The sequence below is a fragment of the Heptranchias perlo genome, chromosome 22 (genome assembly GCF_035084215.1).
Source record: "Heptranchias perlo isolate sHepPer1 chromosome 22, sHepPer1.hap1, whole genome shotgun sequence".
NCBI classification, from domain to species: Eukaryota; Metazoa; Chordata; class Chondrichthyes; order Hexanchiformes; family Hexanchidae; genus Heptranchias; species Heptranchias perlo.
The window spans coordinates 31,333,764-31,360,238 of NC_090346.1; the positions used below are offsets into that span (position 1 = coordinate 31,333,764).

General features: G+C 42.8%; 1 protein-coding gene across 1 annotated transcript in view; it reads right to left on the reverse strand.

Moving 5' to 3' along the window:
• The window catches only part of iqck (IQ motif containing K), a 128,135-nt gene that overhangs the window by 82,903 nt on the left and 18,757 nt on the right, over positions 1-26,475 (reverse strand). The window contains exon 2 of the mRNA XM_068003196.1: positions 5,204-5,331. Coding sequence (XP_067859297.1) covers positions 5,204-5,331 — 128 coding nt within the window. The remainder of the gene's footprint in view (positions 1-5,203; positions 5,332-26,475) is intronic.

Sequence of the window (26,475 nt, forward strand, 5' to 3'; positions counted from 1 at the left end):
GTGTCCTCTGGTTACCGACCCTTCTGCTACTGGAAACAGATACTCCTTATTTACTCAAATCAAAACCATTCATGATTTTGAACATCTCTATCAAATCTCCATTAACCTTCTCTGCTCTAAGGAGAACAACCCCAGCTTCTCGAATCTTTCCATGTAACTGAAGTCGCACATCCCTGGTACCATTCCAGTAAATCTCCTGTGCAGCCTCTCTAAAGCCTTGACATCCTTCCTAAAGTGTGGCGCTCAGCTGGGGCCTAACCAGTGATTTAGAAGGTTCAGCATAACTTCCTTGCTTTTGTATTCTATGCCTCTGCTTATAAAGCCAGAGGTCCCGTATGCTTTTTTAAAAAAAATATAAAACAGCCTCTTCAACTTGTCCTGCCACCTTCAAAGATTTGTGTACATACACCTCCAGGTCTCTCTGTTCCTGCATCCCTTTTAAAATTATACCATTTATTTCATATTGCCTCTCCTCATTTTTCCTACCAAAATGCATCACTTCACACTTCTCTGCATTAAATTGCATGTGGCTGCCCATTTCACCAATCTGTCCATGTCCTCCTGGAGTCTGTTACTATCCTCCTCATTGCCTATCTTACTTAAAAGGCACTTTAACTCACTATCTGTGAAATTAGCTCTCTTTTCCTGATATATCCAGTTCAGGGTAGATAAGGGGGAACTAGTGGATGTAGTATATTTAGATTTTTAAAAGGCATTCCATAAGATGCCACACGGGAAGTTGTTGCACATGATTAGGGCTCATGGGATTGGGGGTAATATATTAACATGGATTGAGGATTGATTGAAAACAGAGAGTAGGAATAAACGGGTCATTTTCGGGTTGGCACGTTATAACTAGTGGGGTGCCGCAAGGATCAGTGCTTCGGCCTCAGCTGTTTACAATATATATCAATGACTTAGGTGAGGGAACTGAGTGTAATGTATCCAAGTTTGCTGATGATACAAAGCTAGGTGGGAAAGTAAGCTGTGAGGAGGATACAAAAGAGGCTGCAAAGGGATTGTAGACAGGTTAAGTAAGTGAGCGAGAAGGTGCAGATGGAGTATAATGTGGGGAAATGTGAAATTATCCATTTTGGTAGGAAAAATAGAAAAGCAGAATATTTTTTTTAAAAAGTGAGAGACTAGGAAATATTGGTAGTCAGAAGGATTTGGGTGTCCTTTACATGAATCACAAGAAGTTAACATGCAGGTACAGCAAGCAATTAGGAAGGCAAATGGTATGTTGGCCTTTATTGCAAGAGGGTTGGAATACAAGAGTGAGGAGGTCTTGCTGCAATTATATAGGGCTCTGATGAGACCACATCTGGAGTACTGTGTGCAGTTTTGGTCTCCTTATCTAAGGAAGGATATACTTGCCTTAGAGGGAGTGCAACGAAGGTTCACTAGATTGATTCCTGGGATGAGAGGGCTGGCCTATGAGCAGCGATTAAGTAGAATGGGCCTATTTTCTCTGGAGTTTAGAAGAATGAGGGGTGATCTCATTGAAACATATAAGATTCTAAGAAGGCTTGACAGAGTAGATGCTGAGAGGCTGTCGCCCCTGGCTGGAGAGTCTCGAACTAGGGGGTCATAGTCATAAGGGGTCAGCCATTTAGGACAGTGATGAGGAAAATTCTCTTTACTCAGAGGGTTATGAATCTTTGGAATTCTCTACCCCAGAGGGCTGTGGATACTCAGTCGTTGAGTATATTCAAGACTGAGATCGAAAGATTTTTGGACACTAAGGGAATCAAGGGATATGGGGATTGGGTGGGAAAGTGTAATTAAGGTAGAAAATCAGCCATGATCTTATTGAATGACGGAGCGGGCTCGAGGGGCCGTATGGCCTACTCCTGTTCCTATTTCTTGTGAACACTTACCTTTAAGTGCAGACTGCCTTTAAATGACATCGCACTTTGCTCCTCCCCCTTCCGAGTTTTCGGGGGCCCATGGGCTCTCTTACTCTACTGCTTTCGATTCTCCTGACTATGGTCTGATTGGAATTATTCAAATGAACTGATGCCAGACTTCGATGGGGTCAGCTTCCTTGACAATAGGCACACTTAAGACCTGCCTCATCACACTTCCTCCCCCACTGAAACATGTTCCACTTTCTCCAGAACCAAATCCAGCACTGCGTTCTTCCTCTTTGGGCTGGAAACATACTGATCAAGAAGGTTCTCTGTACACATTTCAGGAATTCCTCCTCCTTATTGCCCTTAACATTGTTATTTTCCCAGTTTATATTAGGATAGTTGAAGTCCACCATAATTACTACTCTACAATTCTTGCATTTTTCTGAAATTTGCTCCTCTAGCTCCTTCCCACTATTTGGTGGCCTATAGTATATATCCAGCAACATAATAACTCTTCTATTGTTCCTTAATTCTAACCAGATAGATTCGGTCTTTGAACCCTCCAGCTCTGATTGACAAATTAGTAAGTGATGCCTCATGGGAGTTTAGTTTTCACCCCTAGTATGGAACCATAATACTACAGTCACCACATGACAACTAGGCAGAAAATTTACAAAATGGCCTCCCCCCATTTTTATGGCATTTTGTGTTTAAACCACAAAATAAAAATTATGGGCTTGAATTTCTGCGGGAGTTCTCCAATCATATATCATAACTGACACAAGGTTTGCAGTAACCTAGAAGAAATGGCGTATATGGCGTTTATGCTGTTTCTTTGGGACTTCAGTGGATCTTCTGCTGAAGTTGCAGCAAACGAGAGAACCCCCATGGAAACTCAACCCTTATGCATTAATAGTTATTTGAAATATGATTTTATTTGTATTCAGCTTGGGCCAGAGGGGAATATTTATTAGGGGCTTTGATGCTGAGCTTGGACATTGTAGATACCATATCATACCATGTCATCCAAGGTGCCAGTAACTGGTGTCATGATGGTGAGGAAAAAACCCAAGGAGCAATACTATGCCAACAGCAGCTTAGTAAGAACTACAAATTCATTGGGAGAATTAAGGGATAAAAAAAAATCTTTTATAATCATGCAAATAATTGAAAAAAGTTGGAATGTTTTGGGATAGGAGGAGGGAATGTTAAACAAACGGTACTTATATTTTGAGCAAATTTATTGTGTGAGGTAGAACAGGGCGAAAAAGTTTACAATATACATAAGTTTTCAGGAAAGAACAAACTTATTTGTATCTTAAGAAAATGTTGCAAAATAGTACTATTAATATGTCTATGAGGTACTGTATCTTTTATCAATAAGGTAGATAGTATTTTATTTTAATATCTCATCGTTAAATCAAATGAATTACGAAAATGAATAAACTGCTGTTGCATCCAGGCTACAGCAGGATTGCAGTAAATATTAACACACACTCCGGATCCAGACCACCCATGAGTAACTCCAAGAGATCTGCTAGTAATGAAAATAAAATTGGTGTGTATTTCTTAAGCAATATCATTGGGCAGTAGTAATCATGTCACTTTTGCTCTCCAGCAATCTCATGGGGTGCTGGCATAGTGACTGATTTGAGTATTCTGTGCTTGACTGGCAGAGCACTGGACCAATGCTAGTAAAGCTAGGTCAAGCAGAACCACATTGAGATTATACATTAATGGCTCATTGGTCACCAACTATATAATCATTTCCATGGCTACTCATTGGTTCATGGGAGCCATGTGTCAGAAAAATGTCATCTGTCACTAGTGCTGTTCATATGTCCCTGGTAACCATATGACTGCAACAAGAAATTACATCATAATGAGAAGTGATAGCACAGAGCAGGTTTAACCGATTTGTCTTGATACAAAAATAAATTCACTTCAAAACGGTGTTTCCAGGATTATAGATAAAATATAAACTGAGACTGCATCGTTGATGACTTCACAGTAGCTGTCGACAACACAGCTGGTCATGCGTCGTGATTTAGGGTTAGTGGTTGGGGTTAAGGGTCAAGGTTAAAAACCTTTTTTTTATTAATATTGACATTTTGTCAATAGCAGAAGTTGCTATTGACAATGCTGAACGAGTCCAAATATGAATTAGGAGGAAAGGTTCAACTTTTTCTTCCCAATTATTATTAAATTGTAATAAATATGTAATGCAGGCAAGTGAACAATACAATAGCAGGAAATATATTTAAAGCAGTACAATCCCCACCACTTATAGTGGGCACGTTGGTGTCAACACAATTTGTCCATTATACGCTGTGGCCGGTGTAGCCTTGCGGCAGAGATCCTGGAGGTGGCTGGCAACACGGCGCCGGACCGTACTATCTTCTGACACTTTTGCCATTATACCATGGGTGTGAATTCTGGTAAAGAATACATTGGACTTGGTTTATTACAATGATATGAATGAATTAAAAGGATTCCGGGTATGAACTGTTCTGATTGTATATTATTCAGATGATTTATCAAAGCCAACCTGGTCTCTGTATCCACCCTATGGAGTATGCCTCAATGGAAAGACAGTAACCTTGAATTGTTGCTGTCAGTGTCCCATCACAAGGCACCATTGTTACAGAGGTCAGGGTGTATTTATCAACATATAGCCTACTGAAGGACAATGAGAGATCGGTTTTCCTTTCAAGGCAGCGTTATGATGGTAATTGCACTTTAACAAGGTGCGAACAGCTGCTTGAACTGCCCAAAATAGTAGGCGCGTTTAATACGGTTTAAGCAGTGCCTTTGTAATTGACGCCTATGCGAATGGAAAATGGTTAGCGCCATTTGCCCAATATAGATGGCTGTCCGGAATAAGCGGTGGGGGCTGTAGTACAATTTAGTAAATATACAATATTTTAAAATGTTGCCCATGAGCAATGCCACAGAATATAAGTAGTTTATTTTAAATTCAATGCAAGTGCTATATAGTTTATACAACAAATACCTGGAGGTATAATCTCAATGAATAATATTTTTTTGTCTTAATAGCTTACATTAATTTTAATCAAAGCTTCGAACAAATTCAGACAATTCCTTATTCAGTACAAGCAGTAGAGAAAATCCGTAAGAATACTTTAAACTACAATAAGCCTTCAGTTAATTATAGTTTTAATAAAACAAACTAAAGTTCATTTCCTGCTATTTAATGTTTACTGCAATTTTATTTTACATTTTGCCTTTTGTAATTTCTGCAAGTGCTTTTGATATCTAGATAAACTAAATTACAATTTACTATTGGCTTGTACAGATAAATAAAGCAGTTGTATTTTAGAATTTACCTTTGCTACCATGTGACCATAAAAAACTGGGGAATGTTTGCTGGCATCATACTGAGATATTTCAGTAGACACAGATGCTGTATCCGGTCTTGAATCCTCTAAAAAATGAGAGCTGACTGCTTCAAATTCTGCAAAAGCACAAATAAGGGGATTTCTCTTAACATTGTACATGTGCATTTCCTGGAGGTTTTAAGAGTTTATAACCACAAATAATTCCGAAGGACATTCAAGAATTCAGTCATCACATACTATATGAATTAGTTAGGTGTTCCAATATTAGTCCAATGTAACACATACAATCAGTTGTTGTATTAATTATCATCCTATAATCATCATCCATAGTGTTCAAAAGAGTGTAAAATCTGAAAAAAAAATAGAAAATGCAGGAAATACAGAACAACTGTAAAAAGAAAGGTTAACGTTTTGGGTGGAACCCTTTGCCAGAACTGAAAATGAGTTAAATGGCCTGCAACATCTCCAACTGGAATAGCTGTTGTTTCTTCTCCCCTTTGTTTTCCTAACCTCATTGAAATGTTCACTCATATTTCCGTTTTGATGATGAGTTACAACAATCATCATTAACTGGCTTTTCTCACTGATGGACCGGCAGTGTACTTTCACCACTTTCGAATTTTGTTTCAGATTTCCATGGTTTGTGTTTTTTTTAAATTCCATAAAGTTTAAATTCTCACTCAACCAGCATTGCTTTAATTATATTGCATTAATATTAGGTGATCATTTATGGTTTCAGTATTAATCCACTTATAGGGCTCTATTTTTTCACCCGCTATCGGGTGCTTTCCTGGCGGTGGTGGGGGGGGGGGCTCCGAAAATTGGGGAATCCCAGAGCGGGTCGGGAGCCCGGCTCCAACCCGCCCACTTCCGGGTTCTCCACAGACGCGCCGACGTGCGCGCGCAGCCCCCGCACGTGGGACTCCCGCAGGCGATTAAAGCCAGCAGGGTGCCACTTGAGAGTATTTACCTAGTTATTTCAGGTCATTAACAGACCTGATTAAGGGAATATGTCAGGAGGGGTGGGATTTTAGAAACAACTGGGACTGTTTTCCATACTGGGGGGAAACACTCCCAGTTGAAATAGACATGTTGCAGCTATCAGCCTGTAGCAGCTGCAAAGGTCCATTTGACAGGTGGGGGAGGGGGAGGGGGAGGGTGGGGAGACCCTCCCTCATTGCAGGAGGCCACTCTGTCACTTGGGATAAAGTCCACCACCCTCCTCCTGACAATCATGCCAAGTGCAGGCAATTGGGACTAGCTTAGTGGTATAAACTGGGCGACATGGACATGTTGGGCCGAAAGGCCTGTTTCCATGTTGTAAACTTCTATGATTCTATAATCAAATTCACCAACTTGCACACTTACCCCGGGGTCCAGAGACATGTACCTACCTTGCGGACCCCCTCAGATGTACATCTTCCGGACGGGGGCCGCCGTAGCTGCAGTCATGACCTCCTCGGAGGGCGAACAGCATCACCAGCCTCGCCAACCAAGCCGTCCACCTCTGACACGTGGAGCTCCACAACACAGCGCTGTGACACATCCACCTGCACAGCAGGAGGGAGGGCAACCGCAGAGAGAGATGCGTCGCAGGGGGCACTACCCTCGCCACAGGGTCCACAGACCGAGGCTCAGCTTCCTGGACCTCTCTGAGCAGCAGTGCACACGGAGGCTCAGAGTCACTCAACGTAGTCGTGGACATCTGCAGCCTCCTTCATGCCGAGCTGCTCCTGGCTGGCCCGAGCACCATCTTCTTACCTGTCGCTCTCAAAGTCACCACTGCCCTCAACAACTTCTCCTTCGCATCCTTCCAGGGTGCCACCGGGGACATCGCCGACGTCTCTCAGTCGTCTGCACAAAAGAGCCCTGCAAATACACCTACACCCACTCCGCAGTGACACAATCAGGTGTGGGTCTTCATTGTGATCCTCAGGAAAGGGCACTATTGCACAAACCAGACAAGATTCGCAAAGATGTGGCAGTAGTTGTGCCAATATAATATGTGATGTGAGTTGATCAGAAATTAAATATAACTAAAAACCATGACAAACCCTCAAACACCCTTGTGCATCCCCTTCATGCTCACAACACGTTTGCCTTACGCTTCCTACTGCACATATGTGATGCATGCCCTGTGGCTGCAGCACAGGTAGTGGCAGGTTGAGTGAGGCTGACTGTGAAGGAGATGCAAGAGAGGGTGAATATGTGATCTAGCCATGAGATTGTATGAGGATTGGGTTGAGTGGTAGTGGCGGGATGAGTACTGGCGAGGTGAGTAAGTTCAGGTAAGATGAGGATGAGGTTTGAGTGGGTGTGAGGGGTGATGTGACAGAGTAGTGTTGGCAGTGCAGAAGGAGATATGGGGTGGGGGCGGTGATGTGGCAGACGGAGTGTAGGGGAATGAGTAAGTGTACTCACTTTGGCTGACCTACTTAGGTCATTGCAGCGCCTCCTGCACTGTACGCAGGTGGGCAATATGTTGGTGGTGCAGGTGACCTCCTCTGCCACCTCGAGCCAGGCCTTCCTGGTGGCAGAGGCAGGCCGCTTCCTCCCGCCCGCCGGGGGGAAGATCTCTGTCCTCCCCCTCCTCCTCACCCCATCTAATGATACCTGGAGTGAGGCATCATTAAACCTGGGAGCAGCCTTCCCCCTGGGCTGCTCCATGCTGTATTTTTTCCTATTTGTTGCAGCATCTGTCAGTGGAGGACTGCCCCTTTAAATAGAGCTCCTCCAGCTGACAGACCTTACTGCACATGCGCAATCCGCCCGACACGCAGATCAGCAGCGGGGGACCCGGAAGACCAGGTTAGTGGATCCAATTAGGCTGCGATCGCGCGCAGGGCAGACTGATTTCGCCGGGCGCATTACCCACGCGCCCAATAGCCCCCCCGCCGCGAACCCGCAGCCCTGGCAATATCGAGCCCATAATGTCTGTTTTGCGAGTGGCTCACTTCCTGGCTCCCCAAGCTTCACCACTTACAAGGCAAAAGTCAGCAGTGTGATACAATACACACCACTTGCCTGGATGGGTGCAGTTGCAACATTGAAGAAGCTCAACACCTTCCAAGACAAAGCTGATCGGCAGCCCACCACCAGCTTAAACATCCACTCTCTCCACCACCGGCGCACAGTGGCTGCAGTTTGTACTATCTACAGGATGCACTGCAGGCACTCTCCAAGGATTCTTCAACAGCACCATGCAAACCTGCGACCTCCAACACCTAGAATTCCAAGGGCAGCAGGTGCATGAGAACACCATCACCTCCACATTCTCCTCCAAGTCACACACCATCCCGACATATCGCTGTTCCTTCATGGTCGCTGGCTCAAAATCCTGAAACTCCCAACTGAACAGCATTGTGGAAGCACCTTCACCACAAGGACTGAAGCAGTTCAAGAAGGGGGCTCACTGCCACCTTCTCAAGGGCATCTAGGGATGGGCAATTAATGCTGACCTTGCCAGTGATGCCCACATCCTGAGAATGAATTTTTTAAAAATACATTCACACTGATCCCCGAACTAAAACCCTTTGAGCTGGATTTTCTGATCGAACAGGAATCCCACAGCATCAGCAGCAAGGCAGACCGAGTCCCACATTAGTAACGAGTGCTGACTCTGTGCATCTTCCTAGGTCACACTCATTTGCATGTTGGTGATGGGTTCTTGGTAATTATGTCACCATTGGGTCATCTGCCTCAAGTGGCACTGGAGAAAATGAGTGCAGCTCCTGATGCGACGTAGTGTAGTTGGCAGCACCAGAAGAAAAAAATAACATTTGTTAAATCTGCTGCACAATCGATTGCGCTAGGAAAGGTTGCCTTTTAAATTTGAAACTCCTCCTGTTTCCTCATCAACACTGGACAACAAGAATGCAAAGCGTTCCTGACGTACAGCATTGCTAAGATGTTAAAGTACTGGCAATAAAATTATAGGACTCCCCTAAGATTTACAGACTGTAATGTTTCGGGCCTTTCCAAAGGATGCATCAGACTTCCTTCCTACAACGCTTCCTGACAGCTGCTCTCAAGTCATAAAATTTAAAAATGCTGAACAGTGCGTCTGACCAAGGACAAAATTTCAGCCGTCACATCGACTATGGCTTAAGGGTTTATATTTTGAGCCTAAGTTATCAAAAATAAGAGGGCTTCATCTTCTACTTTTGTGCACCCATGGCCAGCTCATGGATCAGTAACTTTCTAGCTTCCATGGCCCTTTGGAATCTAGATTATAAATAAAGTGAGCAAGATTACATCCAGCTGTCTGATGAGCAGGATCTCACAGAGTATTTGATAACAGCATCCAAACACATGCTGTAAGACTATTTAGGATTTAACAATTTTCTACAAGCACCCTGGTGCTGTGGGAAATACACAAAGGCTGTTTGAAGAAGTCATAAAACTTACATCATTGAACACAGAAGGGAGCCACTCTGCAGCGACAACTGTAGTTGGAATGCTCAACTATGATTGTGATTTTACACATGATTGCTTCTGACACACATGCTGCAGCATTTCTGGAGGCAATTCCAATGCCCATGGTTTTTGAGCACTTGTTCTTCTCCCCACAACCTCTATTTTTGAGTTAAAAAATGATAGGACAATTAGGTCACCGAAACTATAAATTACTGCACCATGCAGCCCTTTTAATTAGAACTGTTGCTGACAATTTCCAATCAGGGACATTGCTGTTTACTTATCAACATGTAAAATATCTGCTTTATTAAGAAAGGATAACGATTCATTATAGTGTAGGTCATACCACTTGATATCCTAATTAACAAGGACCGTACAATGTGAATATGCCCATAACATATGTCAGTGGAATGACTCATGGCAAAGGTAGTCCCAAAATAACAGGGCGCCTCTGAGGTGGAGAGAACGAATCTGAAATAATTAATACCAAAAATTAAGATCTTTCTGAAATGAGGGAAAACCCTTTTTGTTCTATGCAGCTTGGGGGGAAATGTAGTAGTTTAAACACTCCCTGTACACTATTAACCTCCTTTTTACACAAAGAACTTCCCTTAAAGCTGTTAAATCTTAATTTCAGAAGTAATGCTATCGCAGTTTATACTAGAATTCATACATTTGTTGTTGTATCTTAGTGGTTATGTACATTATGAAAAATCCTAATAAGCACCAAGTTACAAAATAAATAAATGCTGCATATGCTCTTCCAAACTTAGTGGTTGTTAGTTTATCCTCAGTAATACAATGAAGTGCTGCCAATATTTTTTCAAGGTAAATAAAAAAAATGTTTTAAACAAAGTCTGTAAACATTTCAGGTATGCTATAAAAGGGACAGATAGGAAAATGTATTAAGTTTTTTTGAATAACGAATAGAATAGGGCCATAATATTTTTTGGAGTCTGCTGGCAGGTCCAGTGAAGTTGACTCTCTTGGCTGACCAATTTTGTAAGTATAAAGTCATATAATTCAATATTGAAACAAACACTAATAATAAAAATACTCAAAAAGGTCATAATAGCTTTAGTGTATTATCCCTAAACATCTAAAATAAGTACTTAAATCTCACTCCTTCCCCATTTCTGATATTTTTCTTAACCCAATATATCTTTCTAACTTTAAAGTCATCTTATTCAGTGTTATCATAGGTTTTGACTAGCAAAAAGTGGCACCCTCCGACATCTGTGTGGTGGGAATAGCTTTGAAAAATTATTTTCATTGGTTGAAAAAATGTTTAAAGCCTTTGTTTTATCCCCCCAGTCAAAAATCCAGAATATGTTCATAGGCTAAACTTGCCAGAAACCAGCAAGTTTATGTGAATAACACATCCATGGCTTTGAAAATGTTATTAAGTTCAATAGTTTGATGCAGAGGGCAGTCTGTATTAAATTCTTGATTTTATCAACCCAGTTTGACTCAAACATTGGGTCAGGGCTTCTTCTACCATCATGGTGCAAATGCAAACCAGCAATTCCTTTAGGTAAATAAGCCTTCCTTCTTCCATATTTATGCCATAGAGAACCTTTACATAGCTGCCCCTTTTTAAAAACACTGGGATTCATCTCTCTTATTTGAAAGACTTAAAAGGTAAGCATCCTGAAAATTAAATCCTACCATAGTAGTATTGTTTCTATTATTCGGCTAGCTTTGACAATATTGCTTACAGAAGAAAAATAACTGCTTGAAGGTAAGCTGGATAAGGAACACATCATAAATGCATAAAGACTGCGTATAATACACCCTTTCTGTAAGCCTCACCCTTCCTGTAAGATTCTTCGATTATGCTATCACACAGTTAACTTTTTATGCATTATACTTACCTCCAAAATGAGTCCTCCCAGCTCTGTCTCCAAGGCAGGCAGCACAATTCTCCACACCCCCTCTGTCTCACACCCATCAAAAATCAGGCCTCTAGCCCAACAATCCCATGCTGCCCTTCCTCCCCACCCACCTCCCCGCCTTTCTGCACCTCAAGTCATTCTTTCACTCTCCCCGCTCCATGCTGCCACCACAGTACAACACAACCTTTGATTTACTAATCAAAAATGTAACTAGCCACATCTGGATTCCCAATTGGCCACATGTGGACAGTGGTTAATGTATTGGACAACACTGTTTTAATGTAATTGCTTTCAGAGGTTTTCTCAACCCAGTGCTGGGGAAGCCATTTTCAGAAAACTCTTAACTTTATTAATAAAGGCTTATAGTCCTACCTCTGTGCCCCCCCCATCCCAACCCTCCGCAGCCCACCCATTTCCACTCATCTGTTTCTATCATTGCATTCTTGACTGAAAGCCAGGATTTGGCTCAAAATTATTTAAAGTGCTTCCTGTGCTTTGACTACCAAGGTAAAAATGTATTAAGTACTTTAATGAACTCATAAGCCAGTTCTCACAAACAAATCTATAGCACCTTTCTCACTACCACCCTGCAACCCCTTCCCACTGTTTCCCCACCCAAGGGATTTCCATTCCCAGTTCTCAAACGTCCAACAACGCCCCCCCCTAATACTCCTAAACATCACCAGCCACTGCTCCCACACTACCAACAGCTTACCATCACTGCCAACTCTCAACACCACTCCCAAACCATAGAACTTCCTTCATCACTCAGATATGCAAGGACTCGGTTCCCAGCATTCACAAACCTTAGCCACCCTCCACTCCTCAGTTACCGCTCCCATACTCCAAGATCACATGTCCAAAACTACTAACACCACATAAAACCCCCAACCGAATACTTTTACACCTGCTACTTAGGATATCTCCCGAATCATCTTCCTCTGGATCCTGGATTTCAAAAAAGGCAAGACACAAAATGCAATACATAGATAAACAATGATATAATAATAAAAAGTAATTATTTCAAGGTCACAGATTTAGAATTTCTATGCAAATGTGGTCATAACATAATTGAACTCAACTACCACTAGACATTCCACTAATACTTTATAATAAAAAACAATTTCAATTAATCACCATAAAGCTGTTGCTCTAATATATTGCATATTATATAGCATAAAACAGCACATCCACTGACTCATCACAAGTAATGCCACAGGGGGTCTGCTGGTTTAAACAAACTTTATTCTATTTTTTCATAGTTGCAATAATATATTTATTTCAGCTATATTACAGAATCTAAAAAGCCAGACACACTTCGAAATCTACTGAGGTGGATATAAAAATATCCCATGACATTATTTAAAGAAGGGCATGGGAGTCCTCTGTGTTGCTGCCAATATTTATCCCTCAACCAACATCACTAAAACAGATTATGTGGTCGTTTATCTCATTGATTTTTGTGGAACCTTACTGTGCAGAAATTGGCTGCTGCATTTCCCTATATTATAACAGTGATGAGGTTGTGAAGGGTACTATAAATATTTTCTTCATTCTCAAATTAAAAGAACGGTCATGACTAATCCATCACAATTTGCTTAATAGTGGAGCAAATCTGTACCATCAGTTGGGGGTGGGGGGGGGCACAGAGTATCCATTAAGGACATCAATCACACAAAAACTGGAATCATGGACCCATGCATAAACAAGACACCAAAAGAAATTATGGAATATTTTTGTTGTTAGTGAGGAGGGTGGGGGGGGGGGGGTGGGTAGAGGGAAGAGATGGATGGGGCGGTATCATATTGGTGCCTCCAAGTTAAGTCAGACTATTAGCACTTTGGCAGACATTAGTTAATTGTTCAGCTTGGTTTTCCCATTAGGGTTTCCTTTTGAGAAAAGTAGGTGAAGGTCAGAGTCAGAATACTGGACACCAGCAAGGGCGAAAAGAGATAAATCAAAAAGTAGTGATTCAGTGATGTCAAATTTGAGTTTAAATAAAAAAAATTTTTTGTAAAAATCACACAGTCATGACATCCTGGGAAAGTACAAACTAGACTAAGACAGTCCAACAAGTCTGGATTTCAACACAATGTAGATGCAAGGAGGCAGACATCCCATTGGCCACACCTAAACACCCTTCACAAGATGTAATGTCGCTCTTCCTCTTTCTGCTGTTCTTGGAACTGTCAGACATCCTCCAGAGGAATCAGTTCTGGCAAAGCTATAATCAGTTGGCAGCCCGCCCAATCACCTCCAAGTCCTTATGTCAGACCAACCAACTTTTCCACTGGGCCAATTGCAGTAACCCGCTCATGCAGTAAATTGCTGCATGAATCATATGTAAAAATTGAATATATTTCAAATAATGTGGAGAAAACTGAAGTTTTGGCATTATTCAAGCCCCCCAAAAACAAAATAGAGTGTAACCATTTTAATGAAAATGTTTTGAGTGCACTTGTTAAACCAAAACCAGAAACTACAGTAGGTAATAATTTTAAACTATTGTTAGAAAAGTTAGAATTAGATATTGAAAAAATGCAATACACTTGTTTTTAATGCATTCAAGGATCAAAAAAAAAAATCTGTATCTCTGCTTCATTCCCATGCTATAATTCTTTGCATCCCTCCCTATATCTTTGTTTGTCCACACTTTCTCTCTATACTGCGCTCACACAATTTTCTTCTGGTGGTCTCTCATTGTGTGCGATTATTTTTCTAACTTTCTTCTTAGTCTCTCTTTCCTTCAATCTCCTTTTTCTTCTATTATTGTCTCTGAATCCTTTATTGATGTATTCAATTTGTTTTGTGTTATATAAAGCCAGTGGTACCCAGCAAGATGGTAGAGATGGATACCAGGAATGGGCAGGGAGATTTGTATGGAAGCTGTTGCACCACACATGGGTGAAAGATAAATTGGGTGTAGGGCTCAGAATGGGAACAAAGGCCTGAGGTTGGCTCAAGCGTGGAAAGGATTAGATGGTCGGGGGCTGAGGTTGGGCCAGTTCTAGAAGTGGAGTAGGTAGTCTCGGACCTGGGCATATTGAGGGAAAAGAGGGTGGAATAGGCTGAACATTACTGGCTGGGAGAGATAAAAGGTGTAAATTGCTAATTTAATTTAAAAGGATATGCAGTGAGTTGTGGGGGGAACCAACATGGCACCGCAAAAGGATTTTCAAAAAAAAAATTGGGTAATTTGATTGTTGAGAATTTTGAGATAGTGAAGTGCCCTGTGCATGTTTAAGTGTGTTTTGATTGACTAGAAAGCAACCAATGTCAAATTTGAGACAAGTGCCCAAGGGCATTTCCCCATGCCCTACACAGACATGTGCCAGGCACAAAACAGACAGACATGTGAATTAAAGCAAAATTACAGTCATTTCAATGAATATAAACCTTAAAGTGAATTAGCTATCAATAATCTTGATACAATTTTTTAATATTTAAAACCTTAAACTCAAAGAAATTATTAGGAATCCAATATTCCATTCATTAATTTGGAATCAGCAATTAATTCCACTGCTGAATGGTGTAATAAAATGAAAATGAATTATTAAAAAGGTTATATTTCTTATTCAGTGCAGCATAAAATTATTAATTGTATGTAAAACATTTAGATTAGTTGGGAGAACATAGGCATAAAGTGCTTAGAAAATTTACTTACTAGTAGCTATTCTATAACATTCAACTAATTAATTACAAGGATAGTTTATACCACTGGTCCTTAACTATTTTTTTTACATTTCTTCAGATTAATACATGCTGCTAAAAGAATTTTCCATGAACAAGAGTTTTATTTTTAAAAAATGAAACCTCAAATTCAAAGATTATGGGGAAGAAATCTGCATGTAATAACCCCCACCCCCACCTCCTCCCCTAACCCCTCAGAGACATGGGTAAGGATTTTGAGTAGCCAAAGAAAATAATTTCTTGTTTTAAGAACATTTATGATAGCCATATAGATTGGTGTGTACAGAGCTGAGTAACCTAGTGCACTTTCAAAAGGCAAGGGAGAAATTGGGACTTCACTGCATTTGTTTTCAGGCTGGCACTTAAATTGAAAGGACTTTATGCTATGTTTGTAGTATGCTACAGGTTTGAGATTGGCAGGTATAGAGTGCAATTCACAGCCAGCAAGACCTTGTTTCATTGCCTCGCTGTAGACTGCACTCTCACCATGAGGAAGAAACTATACATATTTGCATGCAGCTCAGTTCCTGGTTAGTAGATTTTTAGCAGCCAATTTTCTTGCCACTAGCACCTAAGGAATGTTTATTCCCCAGCTGCTAATGACAGGAAATAGGAATCAAGGTCAAGACAGTGGATTTTCACCCCCCAGTACATTGACCCCAAATTTCCACAGCTTCCCCAAAGGGGCAAACACGGGCCTCTGCTTACAACAAGCTTAGGCCAAACATTCCCACCGAAATGAGACAGGATGAAACATTCTCAGCCCTCCTGCCTCATTTTCCTCTACTTGTGACCAATGGACATCCAGATGCAGGGGCACGCAAAGAAGGTGAAAATCTGTGACCCCCCCAGGATGAGAGTGTGGTCATTAGAAGGTCCAATGGCAGTGATAAACCCAGCTTGACATCATAGGTCACTGCTTGGGCTTGACATATGTAAAATACCTCCTGGTGAGGGCTTACATCATGGTGCTCAGATCACAACCCAACTTCAAAACTGTCACTTTTGCATTTCTGTGAAGTAAAATTGTGTCCTGTCTTCTGATCCTGAGTAGAATGATTGTGTGTGTGTATATATCACACACAATGAAAAATGAATATGTTGTCCTGAATCTAATGCAAGAATTTTTTGCAAAGTATCAGTTGACAAATTTCAGAGTTTTTATTGGCTAGATAAAAGGAAATGTGGTGTCTATGGATTTTCAGAAGGTGTTCAATAAGGCATCTTGAGAGTTTAGAAAAATTCATGCGTACAAGAGGAAATGTAGCAGCATGGATTGAAAGTTAGTTGATGGACAGGAAACAAAGTGTTAGGGTAAATGAGTGTTGCTCAGACTGAAGTACCCCAAGGATCCGTGCTAGGTCCACGTTTGTTCTTAGTATGTATAGATGATTTGGACACGGTATGGGGAGCACAATCTCAAAATTGTACCAGAGTTGGAAGTTTGGGAAACAATGAGGAAGACTAAAAGATTTCAGAAAGGCAGACAGGTTAACAGAATGGGCATGTAAGTGGCAGATGCAATTTAATATGGATAAGTCTGAGGTAACTTTGGGAGGGAAAAAAAATCAAGGATTGGAAATATACACATAATGGAAATGGAAAGACACTGAGGGTATGGATGAACAGACAGACCTACATCAATTCCTGAAAGTGCAAGTGCAGGTAGATAAAGCCATAAAAGAGGCCAACATAATTTGGGGTTTTATAAATTGAAGGAAATGAGGTACAAGGCTAAATAATTAATGATGCGTTTATAGAAAAAAATTGATTGGGCCACAGTTAAGAGTATTGTGTGCACCTGTTATTAAAAAGGACTTGAAGCCATATAGAGTGTTTAGTGTAGATTCACTGAGATGATGCCAGGGATGGGAAACTGTAGTTACAAGGAGAAACTTGAGAGGGCAATTAGGGCTGGGCAATAAATGCTGGCCTCGCCAGCGATGCCCACATCCCATGAACGAATAAAAAAAAATATTGGGACTATTTCCACTGGAACAAAGGCGGCCAAGAGGAGATTTAATAGGGATTCTTAAAATTATGAATGACTGAAGAGAGCGAATAGGGAAAGACCATTTCCTCTGGTTGGGGACTCAGTGACAAGGGGTTATCAATTTAAATTTAGGACTAAACGTGGGGAGAGAGATAAAGAGAAATGTCTTTAAACAGAAGGTTGATGTAGCATGGAATGCTTTGATATGGAATGGCTGAGACAGATAACATTACATCTTTTAAGGGAAAAGTTGGATAAATATTTGAAGCAGATGAGAATACAAGGCTAGAGAGTGCAGGGCAATAGAATTATTTTGAATTGCTCTAGTAAAGAGCCAGCACTGATATGATGGGCCGAATGGCCTCCTACTGTGCTGTAAACTTCTCAGTTTTGAATTGCTTCTTTGAAGCAATCAAAAAAATCTAATTTCATGTTTGAAGATAGCCATTTGATACTGGTCGAGTCTGATTTGCTCGTAAAATGTGTTTTATGCCCAGTGTTCCTTACCTCCAATTTGAAACCATGAAAGATGTTAATGCAATGCATATGATTTGCACGGAGTCCTGTAATTCAACTACTTTCATTTGACTAAAAAGTAAAGACAGAATGAGACTTCTTCCTTAGCTCTGTGCTGGCTAAAGTTGTCCTGAAGCTTCTATTAAAGAACATAAGAAATAGGAGCAGGAGTAGGCCATACAGTCCTTCGAGCCTGCTCCGCCATTCAATCGGATCATGGCTGATCTTCGACTCCACTTTCCTGCTCGATCCCCGTATCCCTTGATTCCCCTAGAGTCCAAAATTCTATCTACTTCAGCCTTCAATATATTCAATGACTCAACATCCACAGCCCTCTGGGGTAAAAAATGTCAAAGATTCACAACCATCTGCATGAAGAAATTCTTCCTCATCTCAGTCTTGAATGGACAACCCCTTATCCTGCAACTATGCCCCCTAGTTCTAGACTCTCTAGCCAGGGGAAACAATCTCTCAGCATCTACCGTCAAGCCCCCTCAGAATCTTGTATGTTTCAATGAGATCACCTCTCACTCTTCTGATCTCCAGAGAGTATAGGCCCATTCTACTCAACCTCTCTTTATAGGACAACCCTCTAATCCCAGGAATTAAATCTAGTGAACCCGCATAGCACCGCCTCCAAGGCGAGTATACCCTTCCTTCGATAAGGAGACCAAAACCGTACGCAGTACTCCAGGTGAGGTCTCACTAAAGCCCTGTACAACTGTAGTAAGACTTCCTTACTCCAACCCCCTTGCAATAAAGGCCAACATGCCATTTGCTTTCCTAATTGCCTACTGTACCTGCATACTAACTTTTTGTATTTCTTGGTACAAGGAAACCCAAGTCTCTCTGAACAACAACATTTAATAGTTTCTCACCAATTTTTTAAAAATTCGTTCATGGGATCTGGGTGTCGCTGGCAAGGCCAGCATTTATTGCCCATCCCCAACTGCCCTTGAGGGGGTGGTGGTGAGCAGCCTTCTTGAACTGCTGCAGTCGGTGTGGTAAAGGTTCTCCCACAGTACTGTTAGGTAGGGAGTTCCAGGATTTTGACCCAGCGACGATGAAGGAATGACTATATATTTCCAAGTCGGGGTGGCGTGTGACTTGGAGGGGAATGTGCAGTTGGTGTTGTTCCCATGTGCCTGCTGCCCTTGTCCTTCTAGGTGGCAGAAGGACAAGGGAATAAACAATATACTGTTTTTCTATTCTTCCTACCAAAGTGAATAACTTCACATTTCCCCACATTATACTCCATCTGCCACCTTCTTGCCCACTCACTTAATCTGTCCCTTTGCTGACTCTGTGACCTCCTTGCTTTGCCATCTAGCTTTGTATCATCAGCAAACTTGGATACATTACACTCTGTCCCTTCATCTAAGTCATTAATATAGATTGTAAATAGCTGAGTCCCAAGCACCGATCATTGCAGCATCCCACTAGTTACAGATTGCCAACCTGAGAATGACCCTTTTTGAATAGCAGGGCATCAACTGCTACCTTCCAATCCACTGGGACCGTTCCAGAATCTAGGGAATTTTGGAAATCATGACCAATGCATCTACTATCTCTGTAGCCACCTCTTTTAGAGCCCTAGGATGTAGGCCATCAGGTCCAGGGGACTTGTTGGCTTTTAGTCTCTATTGATATTAATTATTTTATGTTCCTCACTTTCATTTACTCCTTGGTTCCCTACTATTTTTGATATGCTTTGTGACTTCTACAGTGAATACAGACACAAAATATTTGTTTAACAAATCTGCCATTTCCTGATTCCCCATTATAATTTCTCCTGCCTCAGCCTCTAAGGGACCAATGTTTACTTTTGCTACTCTCTTCCTTTTTACATACTTGTAGAAGCTCTTACAATCAGTTTTTATATTTCTTGCTAGTTTACTTTCATATTCTAATTTCTCCCTTTTTATCAACCTTTTGGTCATCCTTTGTTAGTTTCTAAAACTCTCCCAATCCCCAGCCTATTACTCTTCTTGGCAACATTATAGGCCTCATCTTTCAATTTAATACTCTCCTTAACTTCTTTAGTTAGCCATGGGTCGATCACTTTTCCCGTGGAGTTTTTATGTCTCAATGGAGTGTGTATTTGTTGAGAATAATGAAATATTTCTTTAAATGTTTGCCATTGCTTTTCAAATGTCAAACTCTAATTTAATTTCCCAATGCACCTTTGACACCTCGCCCCTCATATCTATGTAATTGGCTTTATTCAAGTTTAAGACTCTAGTTTCTGACTTAATTACGTTACTTTCAAACTGAATGTGAAATTCTATCATATTATGATCACTCTTCTCCAGAGGTTCTTTTACTGTGAGATTGTTAATTAACCCTATCTCATTTCATAGCAAAAGATCTAAAATAGCCTGTCCCCTTTTTGGTTCCATGACGTATTGCTCTTGGAAACCGTCTCGAATACATTCCATGAACTCGTCTTCCAAACTACCTTTGCCAATTTGATTTGCCCAGTCTATATGCAGATTAAAGTCCATGATGACGGCATTTCCTTTATTACAAGCTCCTATTATTTCATGATTAATGCTCTATCCAACGGTATTGCTACTATTAGGGGGCCCATAAACTACTCCCACCAGTGTTTTCTGCCTCTTATTATTTCTAATTTCCACCCATATTGATTCTACTTCCTGATCTTACGAGCCAAGATCTTTTCTCACCACTGTCCTTGTGTCATCCTTTATTATTAGGGCTACACCCCCTCCTTTTCCATTCTGCCTGTCTTTTCTAAATGTCATTTACCCTGGAATATTTAGTGCCCAACCTTGGTCATTTCTTGTCCCCGATTTTAGAATGGAGGCGGGTTGGCAACAGGGGATTGGGTGGGGGGGTGGCGGGGGGCAGGTGGTGAACGGGCACGTGGGTGACCCGACTAATAAAATATGTCTATTTCGCATGCCATCGCAAGTGAATTGGTGCCACTTAATTTGGCTTCCGGGTTTGCCATCGGAAAGCGGGCGGACTGCGTACCCGCATCACAGGCTGACAGCTGGAGGAGCTCTATTTAAATGGCCATTGCTCCAAAGGCTTTTGCTGGAGCAAAGACCCAGAAAGCACAATGGAGCAGCACAGGGGCAAGGCTGCTCCAAGGTTCAGTGATATCTCATCCAGTAGCTTCTGCAGTGAGGCAAGGAGGAGGGAAGTGTTTTACCCCACAGACAGGAGGAAGTGCCCTGCCTCTGCCACCAAGAAGGCCTGGCTCGAGCAGCAGAGGAGGTTACCAGCAGCAGCAACATCTCCCGTACCTGGATCCAGTGCAGGAAGCGTTTCAATGACCTAACTAGGTCAACAAAAGTGAGTACACTTATTGATTCTCCTACATTCTGTACTCCACATCACCACCCTTCCCCCACGCCTCCCCAACTCATTTTGCACTGCCAAGACTACTCCATCACATCACTCCTCACACCCACTTAAGGCTCATTCTCAACTTACCTGCACTTCCTCACCTCCCCATTAGTCACCCCACCACTACCACTCACCCCAATCCTCCTCCAATATGATGGCTCCATCTCATACTCACCCTCTGATGCACCTTTTTCACGGTCAGCCTCACCCAAAGCAATGCATTCATCAGTTGGCCACTTCACCATCACTTATTCACACATCTGTTCTCTCTCCCCTTCTGGAAGAGAGCGCAAAATGCATGCAAGAGGGTGAGGACTGGAAGGGGGCCACAACAAGTAGTGGTCTTCACAGACGCGGAGCAGGAGGCTCTTGAGATCAGCCGCACCCTCGAGTGCCTGTCCGTCGGGAACGCGAGACTGGCATCCCACAATTGTCTGCTGACACAACTTTAACATTCATCACACACAATATGAATTGATGTTAAAAATGCTTGCCATGTTCAACACCTCAGTATGCTCCTTGCAACATGACATATCTGTGATGCTACTTAATATTGCCTTCTGTTCTCTTACAGGACCTTCAATGACCGCAGTGACGGCAGAGGACAATTCCTCAGAGGAGCTGCCAGTCTCTGAGGGAGCACCAGCACATCATAGCGAGCAACCCATCAGCACAGATACTCACACCTCGGTGGGTCCTAGTACTCAGTTAGTTAGGTTGTCACCTGGTGAGTCACTACACACAAGTGAGCATGAGTAGACAATGGTGGCAGAGGCAGCTGTGGAGAGTCCACGTTGGTGGGAGCACTCCTCTCCAGGTTCTACTCAGCTGGACGCAGATGCTGAACCCCAAGGGCCATCCTTTAAAAAAAAAGAGAATGATCGAGGGACAGCAGTACATTTGCGAGGTGCACTCTCCACAATAGCACAGAAGATGGAGGAGTCCAACTCCTGCATGAGTGAAATGGTGGCACAGGTACGGGAGGGAATCTCAGATAGTGTCGCAGGGACGTGAGCAACTGTCTGAGATAGTGTTGCACGTAACTGCTGAAATGTCTGAGATAGTGTTGCAGGTAAGTGCGGGAATGTCTGCGATGGAGAGAAGGCTAGCCTCCAATGAGCTTCAAGCACTACTCACAAATGAGTCCATTCAGGCCCTAACAACGGTTGTTCGGACTCAGGGTGAGCAACATTACGCCACTTTAAACAGGCTGACAGATAGTTTAGAATTGGCCTTCTAACGCATCACACACGTCCACCACACTGTTCTCTAGCAGGGTGTTAGGAGTGATGTGGGCCTGGCCCAGGAGAGAAATGATGGCGAAAGGGGACATGGAAGTGGGGACGCCACTCAAAGCGCTCCCACGTCTCACCCGTTGCCACCCTCTCAACCAGCACCCGCAATGCTGCCTCCTCTCCAGGTGGCCGAGTCTGCCCTGCACAGGTGCAGGTAGAGCAGTCTTTGGAGGGGCCCTCACAGGCACCGTAACCCAGAGGAATCAGTCAGGGCATGAACATGATCAACCTGCCACTACCTCTACTGCAGCCACAGGGGATGCACCACGTAGAAGTAGTAGGAAGAGAAATGCAAAGGTTTTGTGAGCATGAAGGGTATGCACAAGGGTGTTTGACAGATGGTCATGTTTCGCATTTATATTTGTTTTTTGTTAAAGTCACATTAAATGTTATGATTGTCACCACTACTGCCACGTCTTGCCCATTCTTGACTAGCTTTTGTGATAGGGCCCTTTCATGTGGTTCACCATGAACAGCGACACTTGATGCCACCCTTTGGGTCACTTTACAGTGGGCATGTGTGTAGTTGCAGGACTGTTATGTGCAGGGAGGGGTGACATGGCAGGTGATGTTGCTCGTCCTCAAGTGTAGTGGTGAATGCTGCCACGGCGACCCCCCATCCTGATGGTGTCAGTTTGAGGGGGTCCGAAAAGTTGATAAATATGCGTGAACAGAAGAATTGTGAGTGGAAAGTAGGAATTTTCAGTGAAAACACAAAGATCTCCCAGCCAAAAGTTTGTCTGAAAGAACTGAGTGCCCTGTTGTAATAACTCACCTTTTATCCCCCATCTGTCAAACAAGCATTGGCTGCTGGCTAAAACACGTCTGGTAGAACATGGAATGTTTCCCACAGCACAGGAAACACGCTGAGGATGTTTGAAAAATCGGACCCCTGCCTCAACGTGCACAAAATTAAGTACTACAACTATCTAAATAATTCCCTTAACTGTCATCCCGCCAACTTTAATTGCCGGTGGGGCTTCTGCATTCGGGAGGTGCGCGCACACCCATACGGGTCAGTGGGGAACCCAGAAATCTGCTGGTTGGAGCCAGGTTCCGAACCCGCTCGGGAATGCCCCGATTTTCGGAGCCCCCCCGCCCCCAACACACCCGCACTTGGATTCTAAAATCGAGCCCCATGTCTTTGTAATGGCTATGAGGTCAAACCCATTGATCTCTATTTGTGCAATTAATTCATCTATCTTGTTACGAATGCTCCATGCATTCAGATTAGGAGCCTTTAATTTTGACTTTACACCATTTTTTCCTGCTTTGACCTTGTCGTTGCAGTATTATTGGTAAACTTTCTGTCCCTTCCTGCCACACTCTGCTTATCTTTACCCAAGTCACTACACTGTTCTATTGTCTTAACTTTTCTCATTAGATTTCCAAATTTCCCCTCACCTGACCCTTCCTCCCCCCCACTTTTTAGTTTAAAGCCCTGTCTACAGCCCTAGTTTTTCGATTCGCCATGGCGTTGGTCCCAGCTCGGTTGAAGTGGAGCCCATCCTGTCGGAACAGCTCTCTCTTTCCCTAGCACTGGTGCCAGTGCCTCATAAATCAAAACCCCTTCCTCCCATACGACTCTTTGAGCCACACATTTAACTCTCTGATCTGTTTGTCCCTATGCCAATTTGCACATGGCTCAGGTATTAATCCAGAGATTATTACCTTTGAGGTTCTGTTTATTAATTTAGTCCCTAAATCCTCAAACTGTCTCAGCAGAACCTTATTCTTAGTTCTAACTATGTCGTTGGTTCCTACATGGACCACAACAATTGGATCCTCCCCTTCATGCTCCAAGTTCTTTTCCAGCCATGTGGAGATGTCCTTAACCCTGGCACCGGGGCAGGCAACACACCCTTCGGGACTCTCGGTTGCGGTTGCAGAGAACAGTGTCTATCCCCCTGACTATACTATCCCCTACCACTACCACATTCCTTTTCACTCCCCCCACTTAAATGGCCTCCTGTACCACAGTGCCATGGTCAGTTTGCCCATCCTCCCTGCAGTCCTGGATCTCATCCATACAGGTGGCAAGTACCTTGTACCTGTTGAACAAGGTCAAGGGCTGAGGCTCCTCCATCAGTAGATCCTGGGTCCCATTACCCGCCTGACTCACAGTCACACCCTCCTCTCCCTGAACACTGAACGAATCTAAACTACTACCTAATCCAAGGATCAAAGTGTCCAAGTAACTCTCCCCCTCCAGATGCATTACAATGTCTGCAGCTCAGACATTTACTGCAGATGTGGTTGCCAGGGATCACGCTGCTCTCCACCAACTCCCACATGCCGCGGTTATGACACACCACCTGCCCTGCCATCGCTTGTCAAAACAGAATTTATCTATATACTTTATAATCTCTCGCTGTTCTTAGTTTTATTAACTAATTAATTCATGTGGTTTAAGTTATTGATTTAAGTTCTTCGTTAAACCCTTGCCCTAACTTAGAGAAAAATACAGTAATACTCACCAACCAATCATATACCTGCGGTACTGTGACATCACTCCTTCAATTTCTGCCTGTGGTAAGTTGACACCAACTGTGACCCATTCTCGCTCCACTCTCGGGCTTTATCGCCTCTCCCGCTCCACTCTCGGGCTTTATCGCCTCTCCCGCTCCACTCTCGGGCTTTATCGCCTCTCCCGCTCCACTCTCGGGCTTTATCGCCTCTCCCGCTCCACTCTCGGGCTTTATCGCCTCTCCCGCTCCACTCTCGGGCTTTATCGCCTCTCCCGCTCCACTCTCGGGCTTTATCGCCTCTCCCGCTCCACTCTCGGGCTTTATCGCCTCTCCCGCTCCACTCTCGGGCTTTATCGCCTCTCCCGCTCCACTCTCGGGCTTTATCGCCTCTCCCGCTCCACTCTCGGGCTTTATCGCCTCTCCCGCTCCACTCTCGGGCTTTATCGCCTCTCCCGCTCCACTCTCGGGCTTTATCGCCGCCGCTGCTTTATCACCTCCCGATCTCGCTCTACTCCCACAGTCACAAAGCTTACTCTTGGAAGTGGCCTCATTGTATTGTTACGGTCAAGGTCAAAATTGGACCGAGATAATCACACTGCAATTTTGGGGCTAGCTTAACAAAAATGGCAGCATAGTGCTGCTCTCTTTCAACTGAGCAGATAAATAGATGACACTTAAGAGAATTTTTTTTTAATGTTTGTATTGGAAAAAATGTGCTAGTGCATATTTGGTAGTGCAGTTTTCATTCCACAAAGATTTACAAAAAAATAAACTTTTCTACTCCTGGACAGTCATCAACGAGAAGGTGGTTGGATGATCAGGACATTTATCAGACAGAAAAAGATTGAGGACAAAATTAAATTTAAAAAAAAACTTAACCAACAATCTTAGTAAATGTATGTAACAAGATAACTGGACAGTGCATGTATACAGGGATATAAATATGTATTAGTTCATCTCCCATGGTACCAGTTTAAAATATGTGCAGGAACAGCGAATCCTGAGGGTTTACATACACAAATCTTTGAAGGTGGCAGGACAAGTTGATGAGGCTGTTTTTTAAAAAAAAGCACATGGGATCCTTGGCTTTATAAATAGAGGCATAGAGTACAAAAGCAAGGAAGTTATGCTAAACGTTTATAAATCACTGGTTAGGCCTCAGCTGGAGTACTGTGCCCAATTCTGGGCATCAAACTTTAGAAAGGATGTCAAGGCCTTGGAGAGGGTGCAGAGGAGGTTTACTAGAATCCCTGGTACCAGGGATGGGGGACTTCAGTTATGTGGAGAGATTGTTCTCTTTAGAGCAGAGAAGGTTAAGGGGAGATTAGATAGAGGTGTTCAAAATTTTGAGGGGTTTTGATAGTTTCTCCCTATTTGCTCGGTTTCCACTGGAAGAGGGTCAATAACCAGAGGACACAGATTTAAGGTAATTGGCAAAAGAACCAAAGAGGAGGAGAAATCTTTTACGCAGCGAGTGGTTATGATCTGGAATGCACTGCCTGAAATTTCAAAAGGGAATCAGATAAATACTTGAAAAGGGAAAATTTGCAGGGCTATGGGGAAAGAGCAAGGGTGTGGGACTAATTGGATAGCTTTTTCAAAGAGCTGGCAC